The following is a 23,234-nucleotide window of genomic DNA, read 5'->3' as shown; positions in this document are numbered from 1 at the left end:
AACCCGTTCCCCAAGAAGATGGTTCGTTCATTCAACCCTTTACTAAATGTCTATTTTATTATTGGATGTACTCAATATAAAGGCCACACCGCATATTGTAAGATTTCTGATAACTGTACCCCGTCATGTTGAAGGAGCTACTATATATAGATAAAGAAGCGGGTCCCTGGGACGATAGCAATACCTCTAGCGCAGAGACAGCCTCGATGACAGCATGCATTGATATTGAGATAAAGGAGAACTACTAGAATAGACTGACAATTAGTAGGATTGCTCATGATGGTCAATATGACGATGGCGATAATCCAATTACTATCTCCGTGGTAACTACTTACTACCTATTAACTACAATTCGGTTAGTGCTATGCTCTCGCTTCAAATATATATTTCTTGCGATAGTACTACTAGCCAGCACCGTGCTACCAGGGAATTCATATATCTCTTCAGATGAAGTTCTACCATAAGGGCGAAATTTAAGACTTAAGGCAGTAAAGATACAAGCATTCATACTTCAGTTTTTCTTTCGATCTTACTGAGGATTGATTTTCTACAGAAGACTGCATATGACATCTGTAGGAACGTTCAATAATTCCCCGTCGGACGTATGGGTAGAAGTTGGAACATTGCCAGTATGTATAAGCTTGCCGATCATTGTAAGTGAGGTTTACTTAATGCCATACACCCTAAGAAAAATAAAATAAATGATAATAATTTTATCTATACCTAAACTTTCCAAACCCTGCAGGAAGAGCGGGCCCAAAAGCAAGTACGTCACTCTAGTATCCAGTAAGTAGTTACCGCCCGGGTTGTTTTCTGCCCGGGTCTCCGCACCCAAAGAAGCCCGCCTTTTGGAGCTGCTGCGTCTCGACAACCAGCCACAAGCATCCCTGGGTGCACGTTCTCCCCTGCGTGGATGATGCTGGCTACGAGCCTGCCTACTGTCTGCCCACCATCTCGTTGCATCCAGCCGTGACGCCTGAGTGTGGGCGTGGATGTGACTGAAACGAGTGCAAAAAGAGAGAGAGAAGAACAAAGACGAGAGTTGTTCCAAGTTGGGGTGCGGTGCTGCCTTGATTTCTTGGAATCCAACTAGTAGGCGTGTCTTAGCGTCTGGTCTCCATCGAGCTCTCATGGAAGCCCAGGGAATCATGGCCACCGGTGACGGAATTATCGCTGCACTACCCTCGCTTGAATCTTCAAGCCTGGACCCTCTCCATGTGTTGCCTGCATCCTCGTCGACCGCCGCACGATCCCTCGCAACCTCAATCCCCGCCTTAACCGCCAGCTTCTCCGTCGTGTCCGGCTTCTCTTCGCATCTCCCTCCCCCGCCAATAACCCCTCCAGCACCTTCAACCATGGTGGGGTGGATCGGCTGGATCTTTTCCTTCATTTTCCAGGTCATTCCAAGTGTCTTATACTGGATTGTTACCTTTACGACCATCACGTTGCCCACATGGCTGTTTACGCTCTTTTCTATGAGCCTGACCTTCACCATGAACTTCACGACCTTGTGAGTGACGCACCCTCAATCCACTGCTGTATTATAATGCCATTGGCAATCGCAGTTGAATTCTCTAGTGTCAATATATGCTGACAATGACGGTTTCTATCGATAGACTCTTGATCGCGCTGGCCGTGGTCTCGACCATCAGTTGGTTTATCCGCTATCGTTTCCTGAACATGTACAGTCGTCTGCCTCCAGAACCCCAGCGCAAGGAACCCCAGCTCGATCTCTTCCCCGACGTACCGGACAGCGACACGAAACCGGGCTTGGCAAACTATCTGGATGAGTTTTTGAGCGCCATTAAAGTTTTCGGCTACCTCGAGCGGCCTGTGTTCCACGAATTGACCCGCACCATGCAGACAAGGAAGTTGATCGCCGGCGAAACGCTCCTGCTGGAGGAAGAGAAAGGGTTCTGTTTGGTCGTTGACGGCTTGGTCCAAATCTTCGTCAAGTCCATGCGGGACAGGAAGTCGGGTACAGATGAAGAGCTGAACCGCATGGCAGGTGAATCTTCTGACGAAGACGACCATCGACCGGATGGAAGGCAGGGATACCAGCTGCTCACCGAAGTGAAGAATGGAGCTTCGATGTCCTCGCTGTTTTCCATCTTGTCGCTGTTTACCGAGGATGTCCAATTACGATATGCGGATAGCTCAGCTTCCAGCGCTTCTAGTATAGGTCCTGGTCTTGCCATTGGTCCCGACTCATTTCCGGCGAGCCCTCGGGAAATGGACGACTCTCCCCATGTTTATCAAGGGGATCGTCTTGATCCGGCCTCTCACAGGAACAGCACGGCCGAAGACCTACCGGCTGTGCCACCATTAAATTTGGGCGAAAGCCAAGTTCCACCTGCCCAATCTGCTCGCTCTGGAAGCAGAAAGTACTCGGGCAAAACGCGTAGGAAGTCAGTGCATCCAGATATTGTTGCACGAGCGATGGTAGATACGACAATCGCGATCATCCCCGCAAGCGCATTCCGACGCTTGACCCGAGTATACCCGAAAGCGACTGCCCATATCGTCCAGGTTATCCTTACGCGCCTACAGAGAGTCACCTTTGCTACAGCGCACTCCTACCTGGGCCTAAATAATGAGGTTCTGGGAATAGAGAAGCAGATGACAAAATTCACAACCTACGATTTGCCAAATGAGCTGCGTGGGTCAGCTCTGGACCGTCTCAAGGATAAGTTCATCAAAGAGCGAGATCGCCTAGGCCAAGAGGAAGTTACCAAAGGGATCGCGTTGCATAACCCGTATGGAGGACGAAGACCCCGGTCGAGTAGCTTCCGAAGGAAGGAAGCCGCTCTTCAGGCAAAGATGGCCGCCTCTAAACGGCCAGTCTCCATGGTTGCTCAGGATAGTGCACTGAGTGATCGCGAAAACTCTGGTGTGAGTCCTGGAGATCTTCTATCTACCATTCAGCTTTCGCGCTTCGGTCCAAGATACGAGCATCTTGCCCCCCGGTTACTGAGTCCTCTTACGGAGAAAGAACACTCTCCCTTACGGTCCCCGTCTCCAATGATTCCGGGACGCGCATCTCCTTTCCACCGGAAAGAGTCTTTGGACGAAGATGCGCTCTTCCGTGAATCGATCCTGGAGTGCATTATGAAAGGTATCGGCTTGACCGGAAGCACCAATGACTTCTTGCGTAAGAGTAGTCACCCGTCAGGCGACGTTTCTCCGAAGCTCCTCTCGTATGATTCTCGCCGCCAGAAAGCCGTCTTCAGCAACAACGCGTTTGGGTTTATTGATCCCTATGAAGGTTCAGCGGATGGTGAGAGTGAATCCATGATGTCCATGTCGGTTACCAGTGCCGGTGGCACCTCGCCCATTGTCAACTTGAGGGAAGAGCTCCGAAACGACATTGAAATTGTCTACTTCCCTCAGGGTTCGGTTCTTGTTGAGCAAGGCGAGCGCCATCCGGGCTTGTACTACGTTGTTGATGGTTTCTTGGATGTTGGTATTCCCGTGGACGACAAGGAAGAAGACCTTGTGGGATCCTCCAGACCGGCACATGAGGAACTGTTCCCTACGCTCAGACGCACCAACACGAGTTCCTCTCGTGTGTCGGGATCGGCAGCCGCAGCAAACGATCCCAGGCGGAAGAAGCAGTCGCGGAAGTCACTCTACCTTATTAAGCCCGGTGGGATCCAAGGCTATGTGGGCGCTGTCGCATCTTACCGCTCGTATACCGATGTCGTTGCGAAGACAGACGTGTACGTAGGATTCCTTCCAAGGGCGTCTTTGGAAAGGATAGCGGAGCGGTACCCTTTGGCCCTGTTGACTTTGGCAAAGCGGCTGACCAGTCTGCTCCCACGTTTACTTCTCCATATTGACTTCGCCCTGGAATGGGTGCAAGTAAGTGCTGGCCAGGTGATCTATCACCAGGGCGACGAGAGCGATGCAATCTATCTTGCTTTGAATGGGCGTTTGCGGTCTGTACATGAAGGCCCCAATGGCAAGCTGACCGTTGTCGGTGAGTACGGTCAGGGAGAAAGCGTGGGTGAACTGGAAGTGATGACCGAATCGACCCGTCCGGCGACTCTCCATGCCATCCGCGATACTGAACTCGCCAAATTCCCCCGGACTCTCTTCAACAGTCTCGCCCAGGAACATCCGGGAATCACCATTCAGGTCTCCAAACTCATTGCACAACGGATGCGGGATCTTGTTGAGACTCCGGTAGCCGAGAAAGGAAGTGAACCTGGTGCTTCTGGCACAGTGAAGACAGCCAAGTCGACTCTCAATCTTCGTACTGTTGGCATCCTTCCTGTAACAGCAGGAGTTCCCGTCGTTGAGTTTAGCAACAGGCTGCTACAGGCACTTCACCAGATTGGGGTGACCAACGGTGCCACGTCTCTCAATCAAGCGGCTATTCTGAACCATTTAGGCAGACATGCCTTCAGTAAGATGGGTAAACTGAAGTTATCACAATACCTGGCGGATCTGGAGGAGAAGTACGGTATGGTCCTCTACATCGCGGATACGACTGTGAACTCTCCGTGGACGCAAACGTGTATTACACAGGCCGACTGCATCTTGCTGGTTGGCCTTGCGGAGTCGACGCCTAGTATCGGTGAATACGAGAGGTTTCTGCTTGGGATGAAGACGACCGCTCGGAAAGAATTAGTTCTTCTGCACGGGGAACGCTACTGCCCTCCGGGACTGACCCGCCAGTGGCTGAAAAATCGTGTTTGGATCAATGGAGGCCACCATCATGTGCAGATGGCCTTCCGACTGACGGCAGAGCCATCTCATCCCCAGACCAAACGCTTCGGGACAGTCTTAAAGCAGAGAGTTCAGGTCATTCAGGCTGAAATCCAGAAGTACACCTCACGCCGTATCCGCCAGTCGCCCCTATACTCCGCACAGACACCATTCAAGGGTGACTTTCATCGCTTGGCGCGTCGGCTCTGTGGCCGGTCTGTGGGGCTTGTGCTTGGTGGTGGAGGTGCCAGAGGTATTGCCCAAGTTGGTGTAATCAAGGCTCTAGAAGAAGCAGGCATTCCCATCGATATCATTGGCGGCACTTCAATTGGTTCTTTCATCGGAGCCCTGTATGCACGGGATGCTGACGTTGTGCCCATGTATGGCCGTGCAAAGAAGTTTGCTGGCCGCATGGGAAGCATTTGGCGATTCGCTCTGGACCTGACATACCCTACCGTCTCCTATACCACCGGGCACGAGTTTAACCGTGGCATCTTCAAGACCTTTGGAGATAGTCAGATCGAAGATTTCTGGCTTGAGTTTTACTGCAACACCACGAATATTAGCCGGTCGCGTGCCGAATATCACTCTTCTGGCTACACGTGGCGCTACGTACGTGCGTCCATGTCACTAGCCGGCTTGATCCCGCCCATCTGCGACGAAGGTAGCATGCTCCTTGATGGCGGCTACATTGACAATCTTACGGTCGACCATATGAAAGGGCTGGGTGCGGATGTGATCTTTGCGGTGGACGTGGGCTCGATTGACGACAACACCCCGCAAGGGTATGGCGACTCCCTGTCTGGGTTTTGGGCCGTGGTGAACCGCTGGAATCCGTTCAGCTCGTGTCCTAACCCGCCTACGTTGTCTGAAATCCAGGCGCGCCTGGCGTATGTGTCCTCGATTGAGAACCTCGAACGAGCCAAAAACACTCCTGGGTGTCTGTACATGCGGCCGCCCATTGATCCATACGGGACCTTGGACTTTGCGAAGTTTGACGAGATCTACCAGCTGGGATATGCGTATGGCAAGAATTACTTGGAGAAGCTGAAGCGAGAGGGGTCACTTCCGATTCCCGAAGAGACCGAGGAGAAGAAGAAGCTTCAGCGGACTCTGGCGCCCCGTCGCGCCAGTATTTAATGTTCGTGTCCCTCATTGGATGCTATATTTGACTGCGACCGAGCCAGCCGGGTGGAATAGTTCTGTTTTTCCATGTATCACTCTTTTTCTCCCGGATTTTCAGCGGTGATCTTGTGCTTTATACCCGAGACTATCTCCCTCTTTGCTGTGCATTGTCGCTAGTCCAATCTCGAAAGACCCGAGAGTTGTAGAAAGATACATATAGACAGACGTGTAACCGAGAGAATTCATTTATTTCCCGCGCTCGTCCCCATCGACCATCTCGATAGTTGGCCCCAGCACTGGGGAGTGGTTCCCGTCCCCAGTTTTCTGGTCGGAATGATTCGCGGCCCCCAGGGGGTCTAGACCCTCGAGACCCTCGCCATACGCAAGGCTGGATACCGGGACCCAGCGGAAAGAAACCCTTTTATTGCTTAGTCGACTTGTAGATTCTTTCTATCTTCTCGTCGGTCAACATTCTGTTTCGCTGTCATTCCAGTCGTGGAGCGGAGAAGAAAAGAAAGAAAAAAGTTGTTAGGCGATCGCTCCACTTGATCTACTGCTGAAGCTATCGGCTGAACTGCGGGTGAGTAGTAATTAATTAATTCTGTTTGTTTGTTTGTTGGCGAGTGGCTGTCAGTCAGCTTCCCATAATCCAATCCTTCCCCTCCCTCGGCTGTTGTGACACGCGGCTTGGTTCTCCTCCGAATTGGACCTCGCCAGCTTTCCTCCGACGATCATCATAACATCAGCGTCAACAACATCATCATCATCATCATCATCATCATCGATCGTCATTATTCTTCCAACCTTTCATCCCAATTAATTCACCCGTTATCTGTCGGAGACTTATCTTGATAGAGCTGGGTGTTCTCTGCAATGCGCGTGTGGCCTCGCTGACCAGCAAAAGCCACCATTCTCAAACCCCGATGCTGCAGGGTCTCCAAACTTTAATGCGAGAATCATCATGCAAGGCTGACCCTATTCATCAACCCTCCCATTTACTCCCTCCCCAACGGCCTTGGGTGAGATCACTTCAAAGACACCAGCGTCTTCGAAGCCCGATTTATTCCCCCGTGAGTGGGATCTACACAGAATGGTCCAATCGCTGGGTCTGCCCGTGTGCTCCAGGCGCTTGTATACATGGTGCTTCACCATGTTTTGCTTGGGGCTCCTGGCTCTACTGTACATCAGACTGCTGAAGGATGATCTCACCTTAGTTCTGAGTACGATTCCACCCCCAAGCTCGGAATTGATATCACCAGGGTAGCTAACGCTATGCAGGTCGAGTCGAGAAACATCCGGCCAGGCACAAACCGAACGCACTGGTTCTGGCCAAAACTAGCTCTGAGGATGTCGCCTGGGCCTACGCTCTCAAGCCCCAGTAAGTGTACTAGACTCAATTCCTCCCGGTCGAATTCTTGTCACGGTATGCTCACTAGTTGGAAAGTTGGAAACCTTACATCTACACCTCCGACAAAGAGCCTGGATACCGTCCTATCCCGGCAAACAAGGCCCGCGAGGGCATGGCATACCTGACCCACATCATTGAACACTACGACTACCTTGCGGATGTTACGGCTTTCATGCATGCCTCCGCCACTCAGTGGCATAACGATGTTGGCGACATGGCTTCATCTTCCCTGCTCCAAAAACTCAGCCTGGACGCCGTGAACAAGGCTGGGTATGCGAATCTCCGCTGTGAGCACCGCCCAGGATGTCCCGTGGCCGTGCGTCCCTTTGATCCAGCCATGGAGTCGAATCATAACGTGGTGTATCGCAACTTCACCTCTATCTACATGGACATGTTCTCCGTGCCGCGGGACCAGGTCCCTACCGAGATCGGTGGGGTCTGTTGTGGTCAATTTGTACTAACAAGGGACCGGATCCGGGAACGGCCACGAGATGACTATGTGCGAATACGCGACTGGGCTTTGGCGACCGATATGGATAGTTTTGCGGCGGGGTCGGTCTTTGAGATGCTCTGGCATATCATCTTCCTTGAGCAGCCTGTTTCGTATGTGCTGCGAACTCTATCTGATGCAATATGGAAAAAATGCTGACTCGATATACCAGATGCCCCGATGTCCAACAGTGTTATTGTGAGCTTTACGCGATGTGCCCAGAAATCGATGCTGGCTCTTGAGTCACGACATCTTTGGCACTTTGTTGGGCCAAATTCCTGCATAAGCTGAGTCAGGTCTTATGGCTCCTTCTGGTGCGACCGTAAATACTAGGCTGACAGCGTAAGTATGCGTGTGAGCCTGTTGCGGCTGATTCATCACCGGCCAGTGTGATATCACTACACAGCCGCGCAGGATTCAGATGTCGGGCCTAACTGGTGTCCTGACCGCTCCATACAGCCTCCTGCCCCTGCAATATGTCAGCGCGCCTGCCTCGCCTTGCAAGTCTTCTTATTCTGCAGCGTATGGGCAAGCTGATAGATAGATGGTGGACAGAGGCATTGTCCTCTCAGGTAGTTTCTCCGTGTTTCGTATGCGAGCCGAGACTGCCGGCTGCTCATTATCGGTCACCCTTCTGCCCGACTTCCGGCCTCGTATCAATAAAACCTTGTGCTTATGTGGTGACTAAGGGCTAGCAAAGGAACATTGGCTGATTTTGGAACGGTGATCATTGCAGCCAACAAAGCACCCCCAACGAAGGCGATGCAGGATAGACAGGGATGCGGTCATGTCTCAGATGAAGCCCGACGGGCGAGATTCTTATCCGTCGATTAACAGGAGAATTTGGAGGGGTAGAGGGGGAGATGTGACTCTGGTTGGTGATAAGGAGATGCATGCGGAGGAAGGAATGTATGTGGAGTTACAGCCGCGGAAGGCGTATTGGGGAGAGATCTGAGAATGACTTCTATATCTGTCGGCGCCTCTGAAACCCATCAGATCCCCCGGAATGAGCGTACCCCTTGATAAAATGGCATCTTTCCCATTTCTTTTCCCGCCGATCCGAACCGCGAATTGACTTAGTGCACACCGCTACCCCTTACATTTCCTCGATTTTTCCCCAAGAAAACCGGCCAAGGACATTGCACCAGTCCTTGGTATGCCCCTTGGTCCTGTTTACCACGGTATCACCCACCTTTACGATTCACGTCATGGCTCCTCCAGTCATATTCACGGCAGCAGTCTTGTTGACGCTGCCCAACCAACTCGCAGCCCTACACCAGAACCCTGGGAACATCTCCACCCCCGCAGCGGCCAACAATGGCGCGCTGCCGAGAGCCCTTGCATCCTGTCTAGGAGCCACTGGCGCCTCCGTTGTGTACGCCACGGATGCTGGGTACTCGAATCTCACGGTGGCAGACAACAGCAACTATCACCCTCATCCTCAAGCTGTTGTCATTCCAAATTCAACGGAACAAGTTGCTGCTACTGTTCGCTGCGTGGCAGCCGAGCAGGGTCGGGTCACTCTCACGACCCGTGGTGGTGGCCATGGCTATGCTGCGTACAGTCTTTCAGGACAAGTCGTCATTGACTCCAGCCAAATGACCGACATTGCCCTGGACGAGAGCACGCAGGAGGTAACCGTGCAAATGGGTCAGAAGCTTGGCCCGCTGGCCCTGGCCATGGGTCGCGCGGAATATGCCTTGCCTCATGGCACCTGTCCGGGGGTGGGAGTAGCTGGGCACAGTCTGGGGGGTGGCTGGGGGTTTACCTCTCGCGAGTGGGGATGGCTAGTAGACAGATGTAAGTTGAATGCTCACTTCTAGTTCTTACGCGACGATCCGAGCTAATTTCATGGAAAGTGGTCTCACTGGAGCTTGTGGACGTGACCGGCCGCATTCGAACGATCAGCCCCAAGGCAGCAAAGTCCAATACCTCATCTACAGACGACGAGAATGATGACCTCTGGTGGGCACTTCGCGGTGCTGGCTCCAACAATTTTGGAATTGTGACGTCGTTCACCTACCGCATGGAGCCCGCTCCAACGGCCATCGTCAACTACAACATTGGCTTCGCGACTCAGTCAGACTGCGTACAGGTCCTTCTAACCCTACAAGAGATCGGTTCCCTACCGGCGACCTCCTCCGCTGGCTTTCCAACCTCCCTGGGTGGAGAACTCATCGTAGATGGTGGCTACCAGGCCCCTAAGGCCTATTGCACCTTCACTGGCCAATACCTCGGCGATTCCGCCGCCTACAACAGAACTATCGACCGCCTCCTTTCCCCACTCGCACGCCAGTCCATTCAGCCCCTCACAACCACAAGATCCTTTTACACAAACTGGGTCTCCGCTCTCACCAATCTCATGGGTGACCTCGACTCCCCGTCTGTTCCACAACCCTATTACGCCAAATCCCTCTTCGACGACGGTCACCCTTACTACACTAGCACCTCCATCGCGAATATATTTTCTGCCATCCAGCCAGCCGGGCCTGATGCCTTTATCTCCTTCGACTTGAACGGTCCAGATGCCGTCACCACCCTTCCCCCGGATGACACTGTCGGGCCCATGGCCTTCAATCATCGAAACAATCTCTTCATGTCGCAAATCTATGCTTGGGATTTCCCGGGGTTCACAAATGCGTCAGCACGGGAGACTGCGGTTGACAGGCTTTCCGACGTCGCGGATGCAGTGCGCCAGGCCGATCCTGAGGGTGGTTGGCAAGCATATCAGAATTATATCGATCCGTACTTGCAGGATTGGGCAGAGATGTATTATGGAGATGCCTTGGACCGGCTGAAGGAGATCAAGAAGAAGTGGGACCCTTTGGATATTTTGGATTTTCCACAGGGATTGGGACGTGCATGATGGGTGTATGCATATGTACGATCAGCTGAATATGCGGGTGTATGCGGTATTGTACGCGTAGATGGAACCTTGTTTGAAACGAGAGAAGAAAGATGACGACTTGGATAGACTTTTGAAGCAATAAATAGATAGACTATGAATAGACATGACGGACTCTTTTTGCAATCTTGCGTATTCTGATGAGGCGCTGGTATACCCTACTACTCTGATATAAGCACAGCTAGGTAGTAACAGACAGACAGACAGAACAATAAACCCAGAGTCATGTATAGTAACTTAAGTTACTATTGTACTACTCCGTACTTTTTCAAACATCAACTTCTGAAGGTCCCTCGAAAACATCATTCCGATATTAAGCACATATATATATATACATAGCAGTCAGTATGTGTTCCTTTCCTATGTGGGCCCTGCTTAACTCAAACATTATTTCTATGACTAGGTACGAGTCAATCGGCTACTACTAAACTAACTTTATAATATTTTTTTCTTGGTGTTGGGGGTGGGGGGGGAAGATAAGATCGCATCGTTTGATATATCATCATTTTAGACAGATTATATGTTATTATTGTACTATTATTATACATTGGATGGCCCTGATGCAGCAGAGAATTAAAATCAGATCTGGAAAGAGTGACAAAGACAGGATTATGTTATGGTGGTAACGTAATTAGTAAAGATAGTATTAGTAACAGTAACGATCCTAGGCACAACCCCGGTCCATCTATGCACATCCACACCCACATCCACACCCACCACCTACTCCGTGTTCTTCAGGTCGTTTCAAGCATGTTCAAGTCGTACAGACATTAACGAAGGGACATTAGTATGCAGGGATATCAGAAGTATAAACATCATCAGTATTAATGGTAGATGTTCAATCAAAGCCAAAGTCAACTGTGGTATCATGGTCGTATAAAAGAGAGACAAGAAAGGGGTATCGAATCCTCATCTCGCGGGAGATGGACGACTTCTCTTTCCTGTGCAGGACGTAGATGCAGACGGATGGATGCTGCGCAAGAGAGGACGTTGGCATATGTAGTCGCCGTCACACGACGAGATGGCTTTATCAGGTAGAGCCTGAAGTCTAGGCTGCGGCCAGAGGCGCGTCAGCAGGACCGCCGTGGGCGCCACCAGTGTTCTTCTCCCGGACGGGGGTGCTCTCGCGCCGGTAGGCCCAGAGGGCACCGACTTCGAGGAAAATGGCGAAGAAGGTGAAGATGAAGGTCAGGAAGATGAAAGCTTCGTTGGCCTTCTTCTTAGAGCAGGACAGGCCGGGGGGAGAGTTGAAGGCGCAGTTGTGCCAGTTGTAGTCTTGCGCGGCAAAGATGAAGGCTGTGAGCCAGCTGTGGTTATAGTCAGTAACAGCACATGGCATGGTTGATTGGATGGCACATACAGGTATGAGAAGATGACATCGATGATCAGGACAAACTTGCTTAGGGCATTGGGCATGAACGGCGAGATGAAGGCGGGCAGGAAGAAGACAACAGACATGGTCGACTAATCCATGGTTAGTATGATAAGGTTCGACTTGTTTACATCAAGGATAGGAGCATGCTTACAATGACTTCCCAGTAGATAGTGTGCTGGCCGCGAGGTCCCTTGTGGATGAAGTATGAAGTGATACCCATCACGATGACTGCACTGGCCCACTGCATGAACCGAGTAGCCAGCTGTAGTGGACGGGCCACGGTACTGGAGAACATGGCTGCGGTTGACTGGACTGAAAGTGTATAGAGATGGCAATAAAGTGAATTAGGAGAGCAACTGGTAGTTTATTGGGCGAGGCGCAAAGAGAAGCTCAGTTCCACTGACAGACTGGTTGGTCCGGCTCTGATGAATGGATACTGAAGAGGGGAGGAGAATGCCTAGGAGTGGAAGACCAGGACAAGGTTCTTTATATGTCGCCTGGCCGGCTTGAATGGATAGAACGGAAGGGTGCATGGTGGACCGGATCAACGGGGCGTATCTTTTACGTCAGAGGATGTTTGTATTATTATTATTATTATTTTTTTTTTTTTTTTTCAGGAGCTTGAGCCGAAAGTTTTCTGGCCCTGTGCAGTGGCCTTTCCAGGGAAAGCTGAGCGACGCCAACGGAAGGAGAGCCAGCTTTGGCGGGTTTTTTTGCGCTTTCCCCCAGATGCGTCATAATTTCCTCTGCATGAAGTAAGTCAGTTCCGAGGCGGACCAGTCGTTGCGTCGGGAAGGTAGTAGGGGTTGTGTGATTGCACTGACCAGATTGCCGTAGTTGTGCAGGAAGACCACATCAACAGAGGCATGCTAAGGTTGGGGACAGCATCATACTGTTCCTAGGACAAGAGGGGTGCCCAACCGAGATGGAACGCAGTGGCCATCACAGCAGCAACAACAAGCGCTACAACACAGCTGGGTCTGCATCACAGCCAGGGCGGGGATCAGGTCCGGCATGGCTAGTGTGAGGATCTGCGTGGACCATGGACTGATGGATGGAGCCAGATGGACAGAGCCGGAACGGACCAGGCAAGGGAGACGAGATGTTGTTGGTCAACTCATGATTCTTTTCCAGGTTGCGTGACTGAAAGGTGAGTGATTGATTGATTGATTGAAGAAATGAGGGCGTGAAGCCACTCAACTTCCATCGTCATGGCTTGGCGTCACGGGGGATCGCCCGGTCTGGATCTTGGCCGGATTTCCTTCGGTCTTTTTCCTTTCCTCTCTAATCTCTATACTCCATACTCCCTTTTGGCTTCATTTCTACCGTTTTCCATCATTCTTCCTACATTATTCATTCCATTCTATCAACCATTCCATTAACAGAATCATCTAGTTTTCTTCATACTGAATAACCAACTACAAGAATGTATGATTTCACCGTGACTCAGCCCTTTACTCAGCGGCGGTCATCAAGCAGCTTCCACCAGCTTCGGCACAGACCAATGGCGACCACGCCACCTCCCATCGTGCAACCCGCCGGGTTCCAGCGGGATCAATAATCAGTCAATGCACAATCCCACCTTCCCTCTTTCTCTCCTCCCTCTCTCGAGAAGCTTCGAGCTACAGCAAGACTAAATCTTCCGCCGTGCTTTGTACTTCTGCAGATCCTCGCATCCCGGAACGGTCGGCAGAATGAGATCATCCCTCCTCGGTTTCCAGCAGTCATCTGCTCCTCCCTTTCCGTGGTTATCCATCCCTCCCTCTCTTCCATTCTTTTCGACGAGATGGCTTGTTCAGAGTAGGCTTCGTGACTCAACAATGGACCTGTGATGCCGGACCCACAAGGCTGAATGAGAGCAGGAATTGGATGGCCATGAATATTGGGTCGACACCTTCCCGTCTCTTCCGGTTGATCCACTCTTTGGTATCCCGCTCTACACTCTCAACCACCACCACCACCACCACCACCACCACCACCACAGCTGTTACCCGCAGGTTTGTCTCTTGCAGCAGGGATGCCCTTTTGGTTGTTTGTTATGACATCCCGTCTGTAATGCAGGTAGGCATGTACACCGCATCCAAAGTATGCATGTGTGTTCCCCTCTTTTCCCCCTCTTCTCCTCTCCCTTTAAACTATATCCTACAGAGTAGCTATCATAGCTATCTCTCACCTCCCTGCATACAAGAGCTACCTAACCCTCCCAAACTCTCGTACCTCTCAACCCGAACTCAATAACCGAAACCTACTTTCCTTCCCCCTCCCCTCCCCTCCCCCAAAAGAAAAACCAAAGAAACACATGACACCTACTTGCCAACCTAAACTCAACCTATAATCTACCACTGCCAGCAGTCACTTACAACTGGCTGGCCAGGTTTCCCTTGCATTTTATTCCATCGTGATCAATCTTGCTTATCCGGGGATCCCAACCCTCCCATCCACCATAATCATGCTCGGACTATTTCCAGCCACGGGGACAGCTATTGAACTTTTATTCATTTAGACTTCACCCCCGCCATGGTTTTTGACTCGAATTCTTGTTCTTGTTACTCGAGCCTGTTCAAGTCCTTGCCCAAAGCTAAAAAAGTATACTTGTGTATACGCATAGATCCGGTTACGCGTTGATTTCGCGTGTTTTGAATCTGCCTATCTAGGCAAGGGGGGTCTGCTTCTCATTTTTGAGACCGCACTACCAGTCAGTTGGGCATGAAATCAGTAAAGACTATTTACTTTGTAGAGTGTGTCGAAAGTACGGTCTCTACGGAACAGGCAGGATGCTGATTAACTTCTGACAAAACTGACAAGGGTGCAGAGCTGATCATGATGATCCCTAACATGATTGGTGTTTGGTTGTCTTGTCCCGCTAAGTACTACTGTGTAGAGCGCTCGATACGGGGCGCTGCCGCTACTCATTGGTGGTCATGGGTACAAGCGAGAACTAGCACTCCTCCCATTCCACCGTATACTTAAAGTCAAAAATGAGTACGAGACTACTTTGGAATAACTTCTTCGACTTCATAAAAACCAAACAAAGTAGTTATATAAAGGACAAGTTGAACAACTCACTGGCACCGAATCTTACATAACCCGTTGCTTTCAGAGGATTGAAGCATATTCAAGCTACTGTATCATCGAGTCTCTACTATATGCTGTTTGTTTACATACCAGGCTTAGTTAATCAGGGAGTGGGTATGTGAGTAAGATCTTAAAAGGTTCCTTTATTCAATCTATACAAAGAGTTGACCTGGCCGACAACTTGAGAAAGGTACTTAATGAATGTCGGATAGTGCTAGAACACGCGACAGAGTGCAGTATCATGAACAGCCTGAGTGCATTAAGAACTGATGAGAGTTTCATCGGCCTGTTTAAAGCTGGATTATATAGTAATATTGAAGGTTGAATCATAAAATGTCAAGATGTATATGTGGGTTGCTATAAGGAAACCAGATCAAACTCAGGACTGACAATGACTAGGACTATAGAACTGACAGTTAGCATAAGAAGTCAAAGGCCGACCAGAGTGTTCCGATATTTGGATGATTAATCTGTCCCCGCGTTCGTGATATTAGCCTCGATATAGGGTGTGGGTCCGGAAATGGTAGTATCCCACAGTCCATATTAATTGATGCATAGTTAAGATTGACGGGAGTTCGGTGCATGCGGGTCTCCGGCGACTGATGTTATCATATTCTGAAAATGTTATGAATATTTCGTGCCGATCTTGAGATACATCAGAGCATCTATATGCCGTTAATATAAGTTTGGAGAAAGACAGGTATTGAAGGAGAGAACCTACAGCGTGACTCGAAGAGCATCACATTCCTTTCTAATCCAACCTGAAATCTGAGCTCCCAATTGAATCTGCTTCCTGTTTCGCCCAAGTGACCGGTTTTACCTCGATGAGAGATTAAGAAGGATTCTCATTGCCGTTGACGAGATATCCGCCCGTTCGAGCCTCATTCTTGGCAGCTTCATATTTGGCCGAGAAGGAAAAGAAAATACCCTGTGCAGCATCCAGCCACAATGTTGGTATAGGCAACTCGGTTGTAGGGGTATTCAGAAGTGCCATGAGAGCAGTATTCACTATCTGCTCATCTTTGGCGTGTGGGAATACGAGCTGCTGAAGATTCTCAGGAACTGGGCGATGGGTATCAATGACTCTTCTATCTGTAACCGAAGCATCCGATTTATATAGTATAGCAGACTTGCCATCTTCCGAATCATCGGGAGTTGTTGTTGTTGAAGACACCGGAGTGAAATCTAAAAATGTTATTATTGAAGTAGGAGTCGGCGATATTTGCTGTTGTGCATATATTAACGTGCATCCCGACTGCCTTCTGCCAAATAAAGGGCTCAGTAGGCGAAGGGAAAGAAATATACTATATATGAATATTGGATATCCTGAGAAGCCAAAAAGATACCTTGATGTCTAAGTCATCGCGGACAATAGGCACCCTTATATATCAGGGGCGTCAGTGTTGGAAGTAGAATAAAGGAATAGCTGCAGCCGCTGTGAAACTAAATTCTGCGTCACTGGCGCATTATTAACTGCCTATATTCCCTTCTGATTGGTAATTTAATAATACGATCTTGCAATGGGGCAACCGCACATGTATGGCTGTAACGATTATTGGATTGAGCCTAGCGGTGAATATTTTCTCATATGGCCACATACATGGAGTATATACCTCCCACGAACCCTCCGAGTTGGAAAGGCAAAAAATACCCTACCACCCAATATATATACTTGGTAATAAATGAACGGGTGTCGCCAAAGCACTTCTTCTTCTATTGTCGGTATATGACAAGATAAACTTGAACGTAGTTGGAATTAAGAGCTATAGAATAAACTACTAGGCAGCAATGTCTGTTTATAAATTATGGGAACGAATAGCCACTATTTAGCTGCTATCGAAACAACGGCCACAATATTTATAGTCGAAGAAATTGATGTAGGAAGGAGTGTGACTGTGACTTGTAGACAGAACAGATGTTGTCAAGCTACCTTTGAGTGTATTCATCAGCAGGCACTTAGCTTAAAATAGCAGACTACATATTGATGGAAAGACAACGAAAAGTTATCTTTAAATATATCTTACCAAATCCTAGGTTCTTGGCCTCGAACTAACTTACAGCGCTATTTGCTATTGATGGTGATGATCTACCTATATCTTTTGATGGAGACACATGGTCAATAGTGCTAATCTCTCTTCCATTTTATATGTTACTACGTCGAACCTGTGGCGTACCCAGTTTATTCATGGCCTACCCATTTATGTGATGTTAAATAATTACCAAGATCTGCATGTAATCACTTCAAGAGAGTCAGTTATTTTGAATAAGGATGTCTTGCTATATACGCCTTGCTTACTGGGGTTTCTTATGACTTCAACACCAAAGTATAGGTAAAGAGCACCCAAGGATCTATCTTGAAAGTCGGGTCATCCTACATGGAAAGAACACAAGTGAGAGGCTTGTTCGTTCGTAGACTTATGTTCAGAAGTAGTTATTTATTGCTTTGGGAGTGCCTTCAAAAGAAGTTTGTTGTAAATTTTTGCTCAAGAGAAATTGGAATATTAGACTTGAAGGGTGGAATGGATTATACTGGACAACTGATCAAAATCATCATTGTCAACCACTCATGGCCTGAGCAGTCACGTGAATATGGGCTTGGTGATTTGGCCTCTAAGAAACGAACAACCGTTTCTGGAGAGAGCACATTTCTTACGTGAGGCTGTGTGAACTTAGCCAGCGAAACTAAGTACCATCCCCGCAACTTTGTATGGTAGCGAGACACATTAGTGTGGTATAGTAGGCCGAGCCCCGAAAATTAGTTCACCTTCCCTATTTTACTAGACAAGTTGTAATCTCTTTCCCTCGGCCATGCCGTGCATGACTTGGTATAACTTATCACTATTGGTTAGTTGCTGATAATGGTCACGACCATCGCGGGGTTATGATTGTGAAAGCACACGATTGGGATATGGGACAAATATCTGTCGAGACTAATCCGCACTAGTAGGACGACAGCTGACTCGTAGTATTTCCGGACTGAGTAAAGTGCTTGAACGGTTAGTGGCTCTTAAGGTTGCACCGGGCCGTCGCGGCTTTGCCCTATCGTCTAAGCGTCCAACCCCGACTGGCTAAATCGACCGTCCTGGTTATTATCTCATATTCAGACCCGCAAACAGTAAGTACAAAGGGAGAGTGTGTCCTGAAGGATTGACGGATTATCAGCACACATCTGGGAGATTGAGGAACGACATCCTATAGTCCAGTGTTCTATACCGACATTGGCAGGAGCGTGTTTAACGGCGAGTTGCAGCGGAAGTGACAATGGTCAGCGAACTAACACCAGCTTTAAGAAGCCATCCAGGAAAGCGGCGACACGATGAGAAGAAGCTCTTGATGGGCAGCCCTAGCTGCCGCAGATAAGATCACGCAAGAAACTGAGCCTCCGGTGATTTACAATGCCACAATCATGTTGAGTTCAGCAATGGTAATTTGACTACAACTGAATACATGAGGATCCTACATACCCGGGTTTCCGAGTTATCCGTTGGCAGCAATGGGATCAAGTTGGAGGACTATTCTTATCCCAAATACACTTCCAGTTCATTCCAAGGAGGGCAATTAAAGCGACCGAACCCCTGCAACTTTCGTGGTGACTAGTGTTGCGTGCTTCTGGCTAGGAATGTTTGGCGCCGAGGCTAGCAGGAGACGGCTCTTTCCCACGCAATGTTCTCCACCACATGAAACGCTCATAGGCGCCGTACAAAGCCCCGCATGCTCAGCCTCCTTTTCTTATAATGATCATGACTCCCCAGACACTGATATTCTCGACAACTACTTTCCGCATAGTAGACATCAGGTATGCAACAACAGCGTCATGGCTGACACCGCAGATCAACACAGTACTACTCCTACTAGGAGCGCGGAAGCGATCCCATCTTCTATAAACAGAGATCAGCCTCTTCCTTCGGTCGAGTTTACCTTCTCTTGCAGCCCATCGTCTCCCGAATGCCTGACCCCGAATTCGTCCGTCGACGGCTTCAACTCAGCTACCCCAGAAGGTCGCCGATCCTCTACGACGCCAACCACGCGGTTGCTTTTTGAGAATCTCCATCTGAGCGATAGCATCTCTCCGACAGCCCAACAGCCACCAATCAATCAATCAAGCATAGTTCATAACGATTCTGGCTTAACACCTACGCGCAGCGCCCATCGTACAACCTACCGGGATCTGCACAATTCTACCCCTAGCCCTATAGGTCCCTCTTATGTACGACCAAGCCAACAACGGTCACCTACACCAACCTCGCCCTCGGCAGATGTCAGCTCTCATTTCCGGAATCTAAATCTGGGAGACGCAGATAGTTATGTTTCTGATTCCGACAGGAGCTCTACACTCGACAGTGAGGGAGATGCAGCGGAAGAAGATGATGATGATGCCTACAACATTCGTCATGAGTCTCTTCCCCAGGAGCCTATATATGATATTCGACTTCAGAATGCGCTGCGAGATGTCAGGAGTGAACTAACGAGTCTTGCACAAATAATGAGCGGTAACGCCCTTGCCCACGACAATACTAGTGATTTGTCCAAGCTTTATGAAAAGACACGTGAAGCAAGTCGATTCGCTTATCCAGCGACACGCACGGTAGGCTTCATCGGCGACTCGGGTGTTGGTAAGTATCGGGAAAAATAGCTGAGACAGGGTGGTGCTGCTACACGTACGTTGAGAGGCTGATCCATACGAACAGGGAAGAGCAGTTTGATAAATTCACTTCTAGATCAAGAGAGCTTGGCTCGGTCGGTGGGTTCAAAATAAATCATTATAATATACCTTTGAGAGGCTAACACCCGATGGTCTACCCTTCCCATAGAGCGGAGACGGCGCTGCCTGCACCACTGTCGTTACCGAATTCCGAAGTGTAAATGATACCTATCCAGAAAACTATACTGTTGTTGCAGATTTCATGGACAATGACGAGATCCGTGAGCTCCTCGAGGAGCTTTTATCGAGCATTCGGAAATACTACACCGAAGCCTTTCGTGAAGTGAGAACGTCAGAAGAGCAGGAGAATATCAAAGTTGCGGCCAAAAGAGCCTGGGACACCTTGAAATCCCTCTTTCCTCATGAGCGGGACCTGGAAATTGACTTCCTTGCCCAGGAAGGAGACGAGGCCGTCGCTACAATCATGAGGACCTTGCTGGAGTGGGCCATGGCGGGTTTAGATACCCGACCAGGAGGGCGTGATAACCTACAGTATACGGTTGTGTCTCACCATGCGGATCAATGCATGAAGCATCTTGACAGACTGATGGCCAACGATGATGACGGTGATAACCCTGCTTTGTGGCCGTTTGTGAAGTTGGTCAGGTATATATCAGAAGTGATGTTAAGCAAATGCTGCGTTATGTGGCTAATTTATACATAGGGTCTATTTGCGCTCGCCCGTTCTACGCACAGGTTTAGTTTTGGCCGACCTCCCAGGTATCTTACCGAGGTATTATAATGGTGTCATGCAGAATTAAGCTAAGAGCACAATGTTCAGGATTTCGCGACTTAAACTACGCTCGGGTGCGAGCGACCGAAAGGTACCTACGCCACAGCTGCGACGAGGTGTTTATTGTGAGTAATATTATGCGATGTACAACCGATCAGTCAATAAGGGATATCATCCGTCGATGTGCGCGGGATCAACCTATCCGCATTGTGTGTACTCGCTCCGAGGTAAGTGCTTTTCGGATTCATTATCTAGGTGACATGAAAGTGACCACTAAAATCCAGGACGTCAATTCCGAAGAGACGGCACGTACCGCTCCTGCAGCAGATGCTGTACGTATCCGGAACATGAACAACCAAATCCGGCAGCTCGATCGCAAAATCGTGCAGACAGGTACTCGCAGACGAAAATCGCACGGAAGTAAGATGCAGAGTCTCGCTGCAGAAGAAAGTAACCTCAGGTAAGTGGCACCGATGTACGATACTCCAAATTTTCCTATATCTCATTCATTACAGGGATCAGAAAGAAACCCTTGAGCTTCAGTAAGAAACCCCTACTTTGGTTGTCTTAAGTTGAGATATTAGTCTAATCTGAAACTTGCCAGGTTGATGAACTTCCTCGTCATTCGAAGAAATACATCTGTGACCAACTCTTTGTTGCATGCCTGGGGGGGGATGGCTCGCATATTCTGCGTGAGCAATAAGCTCTACTCTGACCATCGAGAGGACGATCCACGACAGGCCAATGGGTATCTGGCACTCAGTGGTATCCAAGAACTTCGACGGTACTGCCAATCAGTGCCGGCAGATGCGCAGTTCCGAGCCACGGTGTCTTATCTCCAACATGAAGTACCAGCGCTGCTGGGTTCTATCACGCAATGGGCCTTAGCAGGGACTAGCATCATGACTATGGCCCGAGCAGAAGTCTTGCGACGGGTTTTGACTGAAGCCGAAGGCACTCTGAAAGGGGTACGGTAATTGTCCTAAAATCCAAATGCACTTTGCCCTGTCTAGGTGCAGGCTCCAAAACTGCGTCTACTATCTGCTGCTTAGTTATAAATGCCAAGATTGCTAATTCGCGTAGAGCACAACTCATGATGGCTCGCAGGTACACTCATTACAGAGTAGCCTCAGGAGGAAATTTTCCGATGCCATTACACAACAAATTCGTAGGCACCGACCTACAACCCAGTCATGAAGACCAAAGTAAATAACCCTTCATACAGGCCGAAGTCGACGTGATTGGAGGGACGATGCAGTCGAGGCGAGCTTGGAATGGGCAAATGTAAGTGGGACCCACGGTATCCCAAAAACATTCGTACCTAATTTTGGCTACCTGCAAGTGGCACCACATGACATATGCAGCGTTCTGTCGCAACTACGGAACGTATGAAACGGCAAAACAACCGTATCGATGCTGGAACGAAGAGATTCTCGGCTCGGGAATTGACCAGCTATCTCTGGCGTGGGATTCCGTGCTCAACTGGCTTGAAGAAGAGGGTAAGAAGCTCGAAGACGAAATCTCCAGGATATTTCAAGGGGTGCATGATTCTATACACGGTACGCCAATTCCCAAGCGCCCTCAAGGGTTAAAGACCTGGTGTCATTGACTATTCACTTGTCAGAGCAACGGGATCTGGCCCCAGAAACCCTAGGAAACTTGCTACTGAACCTCCGAATGCGACGGACGTGTATACTGGACGCTCTTCATTGCTCCATAGAACGTCTAATTGATGACACTGAGTATTGTGCACGAATCTGTATGCTACTATGAGAGATGGACTAATTTGATTTGCAGAAATATCATGGATGACACAGTGGGTGGACACGCGAGCTCATATATTGCGGGAGTTATGCGTCCAGTCTATAACCTTTGCATGCAACAAAGTGGTATGCTATTTCTCTTATCTTCCATTCAATCACATTTTCTTTTGGTGCTAATGCAAAATGGCTCGCATAGGAACGGGAAGTGATTCGCGTCGGAAGCAAACCATGAATCGTCATCTCAGTTCACGTAGTCTTTTCCAAGACTTCGCTGACAATATTGCCCTCGACTATGAAGAAATGATCGACGAAGCATTTGAACAGTTGAATCAGAAGCTTAGCGAGGAAGTTGCTAATATCACCCGAGATTTGCATGCTACGGTCACTGTGGAAGGAGAAATATCTGAAGCTGGAGAGAATCCCGAATGTACAGAAGGAGTCAAGCGAAGGGTGGAAACATGTCAAAGAGCCTTGGGAAATGCTCAGACAATCGTGCTAGGGTTGAGCTGGGAGAGTGGCACGAAGAGCCTATATGCATTTCATCGGCTAGTGAGAGGAGGGATAAATTGTCGCGATATAATCTAGTGGTTTGAAGTGACCGGAGGGCTTGTTCAATGAAATACAGACTAAGGAATGTTCATGGAGGGTTTTCTCTTTTTGACTATCAAGACTATATACAGCGACCCAAGGCCTCCTGTCTTGTCTTGAAGTTATATATTTCCATTCGGTCTGCAGCGGCCTTTACATGTCTTATCAAGGCATTTTGAAGTTTCTCGTCAATTTTTATTATGTGTCATATGTGTTACAATGTAAGAGCATAGGCGGCAGAGAACATGAACAATGTTATAGATTGAGCCTATCTCCATATGAAAAGGATTTACAAATAAATCCAGTGTTTTGGTAGTCAAGTCAGCAATACGCCTACTTATAACTTTAATAGTAATTATG

At 49.1% G+C, this 23,234-nt stretch overlaps 6 protein-coding genes across 6 annotated transcripts; 5 read left to right on the top strand and 1 right to left on the bottom strand.

Moving 5' to 3' along the window:
• The first annotated feature begins 842 nt into the window (after positions 1-842).
• Positions 843-6,176, top strand: nte1 (lysophospholipase). Its single transcript, XM_025623202.1, has 2 exons — positions 843-1,510; positions 1,617-6,176. The coding sequence occupies exons 1-2, from the start codon at positions 1,149-1,151 to the stop codon at positions 5,848-5,850; spliced, it is 4,596 nt and encodes a 1,531-aa protein (XP_025480191.1). The 5' UTR covers positions 843-1,148; the 3' UTR covers positions 5,851-6,176.
• A 600-nt stretch (positions 6,177-6,776) lies between these two features.
• BO87DRAFT_40740 (DUF3431 domain-containing protein) lies at positions 6,777-8,092 on the top strand. The gene is made up of 4 exons (XM_025626070.1): positions 6,777-7,055; positions 7,114-7,213; positions 7,280-7,846; positions 7,906-8,092. The coding sequence occupies exons 1-4, from the start codon at positions 6,926-6,928 to the stop codon at positions 7,973-7,975; spliced, it is 867 nt and encodes a 288-aa protein (XP_025480190.1). The 5' UTR covers positions 6,777-6,925; the 3' UTR covers positions 7,976-8,092.
• Positions 8,093-8,754: 662 nt separating this feature from the next.
• BO87DRAFT_40735 (FAD-binding oxidoreductase) lies at positions 8,755-10,610 on the top strand. The gene is made up of 2 exons (XM_025626065.1): positions 8,755-9,533; positions 9,593-10,610. Exons 1-2 carry the CDS (start codon positions 8,942-8,944, stop codon positions 10,597-10,599), a joined length of 1,599 nt encoding a protein of 532 aa, XP_025480189.1. The 5' UTR covers positions 8,755-8,941; the 3' UTR covers positions 10,600-10,610.
• Positions 10,611-11,368: 758 nt separating this feature from the next.
• BO87DRAFT_435123 (uncharacterized protein) lies at positions 11,369-12,308 on the bottom strand (the record flags this gene model as incomplete). Its single annotated transcript, XM_025627742.1, has 3 exons — positions 11,369-11,945; positions 11,999-12,102; positions 12,165-12,308. 3 exons carry the CDS (start codon positions 12,306-12,308, stop codon positions 11,687-11,689), a joined length of 507 nt encoding a protein of 168 aa, XP_025480188.1. The 3' UTR covers positions 11,369-11,686.
• On the top strand, positions 12,190-13,132 carry BO87DRAFT_40686 (uncharacterized protein). The gene is made up of 3 exons (XM_025626026.1): positions 12,190-12,267; positions 12,390-12,768; positions 12,851-13,132. The coding sequence occupies exons 2-3, from the start codon at positions 12,524-12,526 to the stop codon at positions 13,038-13,040; spliced, it is 435 nt and encodes a 144-aa protein (XP_025480187.1). The 5' UTR covers positions 12,190-12,267; positions 12,390-12,523; the 3' UTR covers positions 13,041-13,132.
• A 5,770-nt stretch (positions 13,133-18,902) lies between these two features.
• On the top strand, positions 18,903-22,871 carry BO87DRAFT_307068 (uncharacterized protein; the record flags this gene model as incomplete). Its single annotated transcript, XM_025619384.1, has 14 exons — positions 18,903-19,701; positions 19,777-19,829; positions 19,900-20,396; positions 20,455-20,523; positions 20,572-20,648; positions 20,779-20,983; positions 21,039-21,065; positions 21,128-21,491; positions 21,607-21,691; positions 21,749-21,807; positions 21,866-22,082; positions 22,148-22,265; positions 22,321-22,412; positions 22,483-22,871. 14 exons carry the CDS (start codon positions 18,903-18,905, stop codon positions 22,869-22,871), a joined length of 3,051 nt encoding a protein of 1,016 aa, XP_025480186.1.
• Positions 22,872-23,234: the final 363 nt, after the last annotated feature.

This window comes from Aspergillus neoniger, assembly GCF_003184625.1.
Source record: "Aspergillus neoniger CBS 115656 unplaced genomic scaffold BO87scaffold_14, whole genome shotgun sequence".
NCBI classification, from domain to species: Eukaryota; Fungi; Ascomycota; class Eurotiomycetes; order Eurotiales; family Aspergillaceae; genus Aspergillus; species Aspergillus neoniger.
The sequence above is the reverse complement of the archived record's forward strand: the minus strand, read 5'-3'. Positions and strand labels throughout refer to the sequence as shown.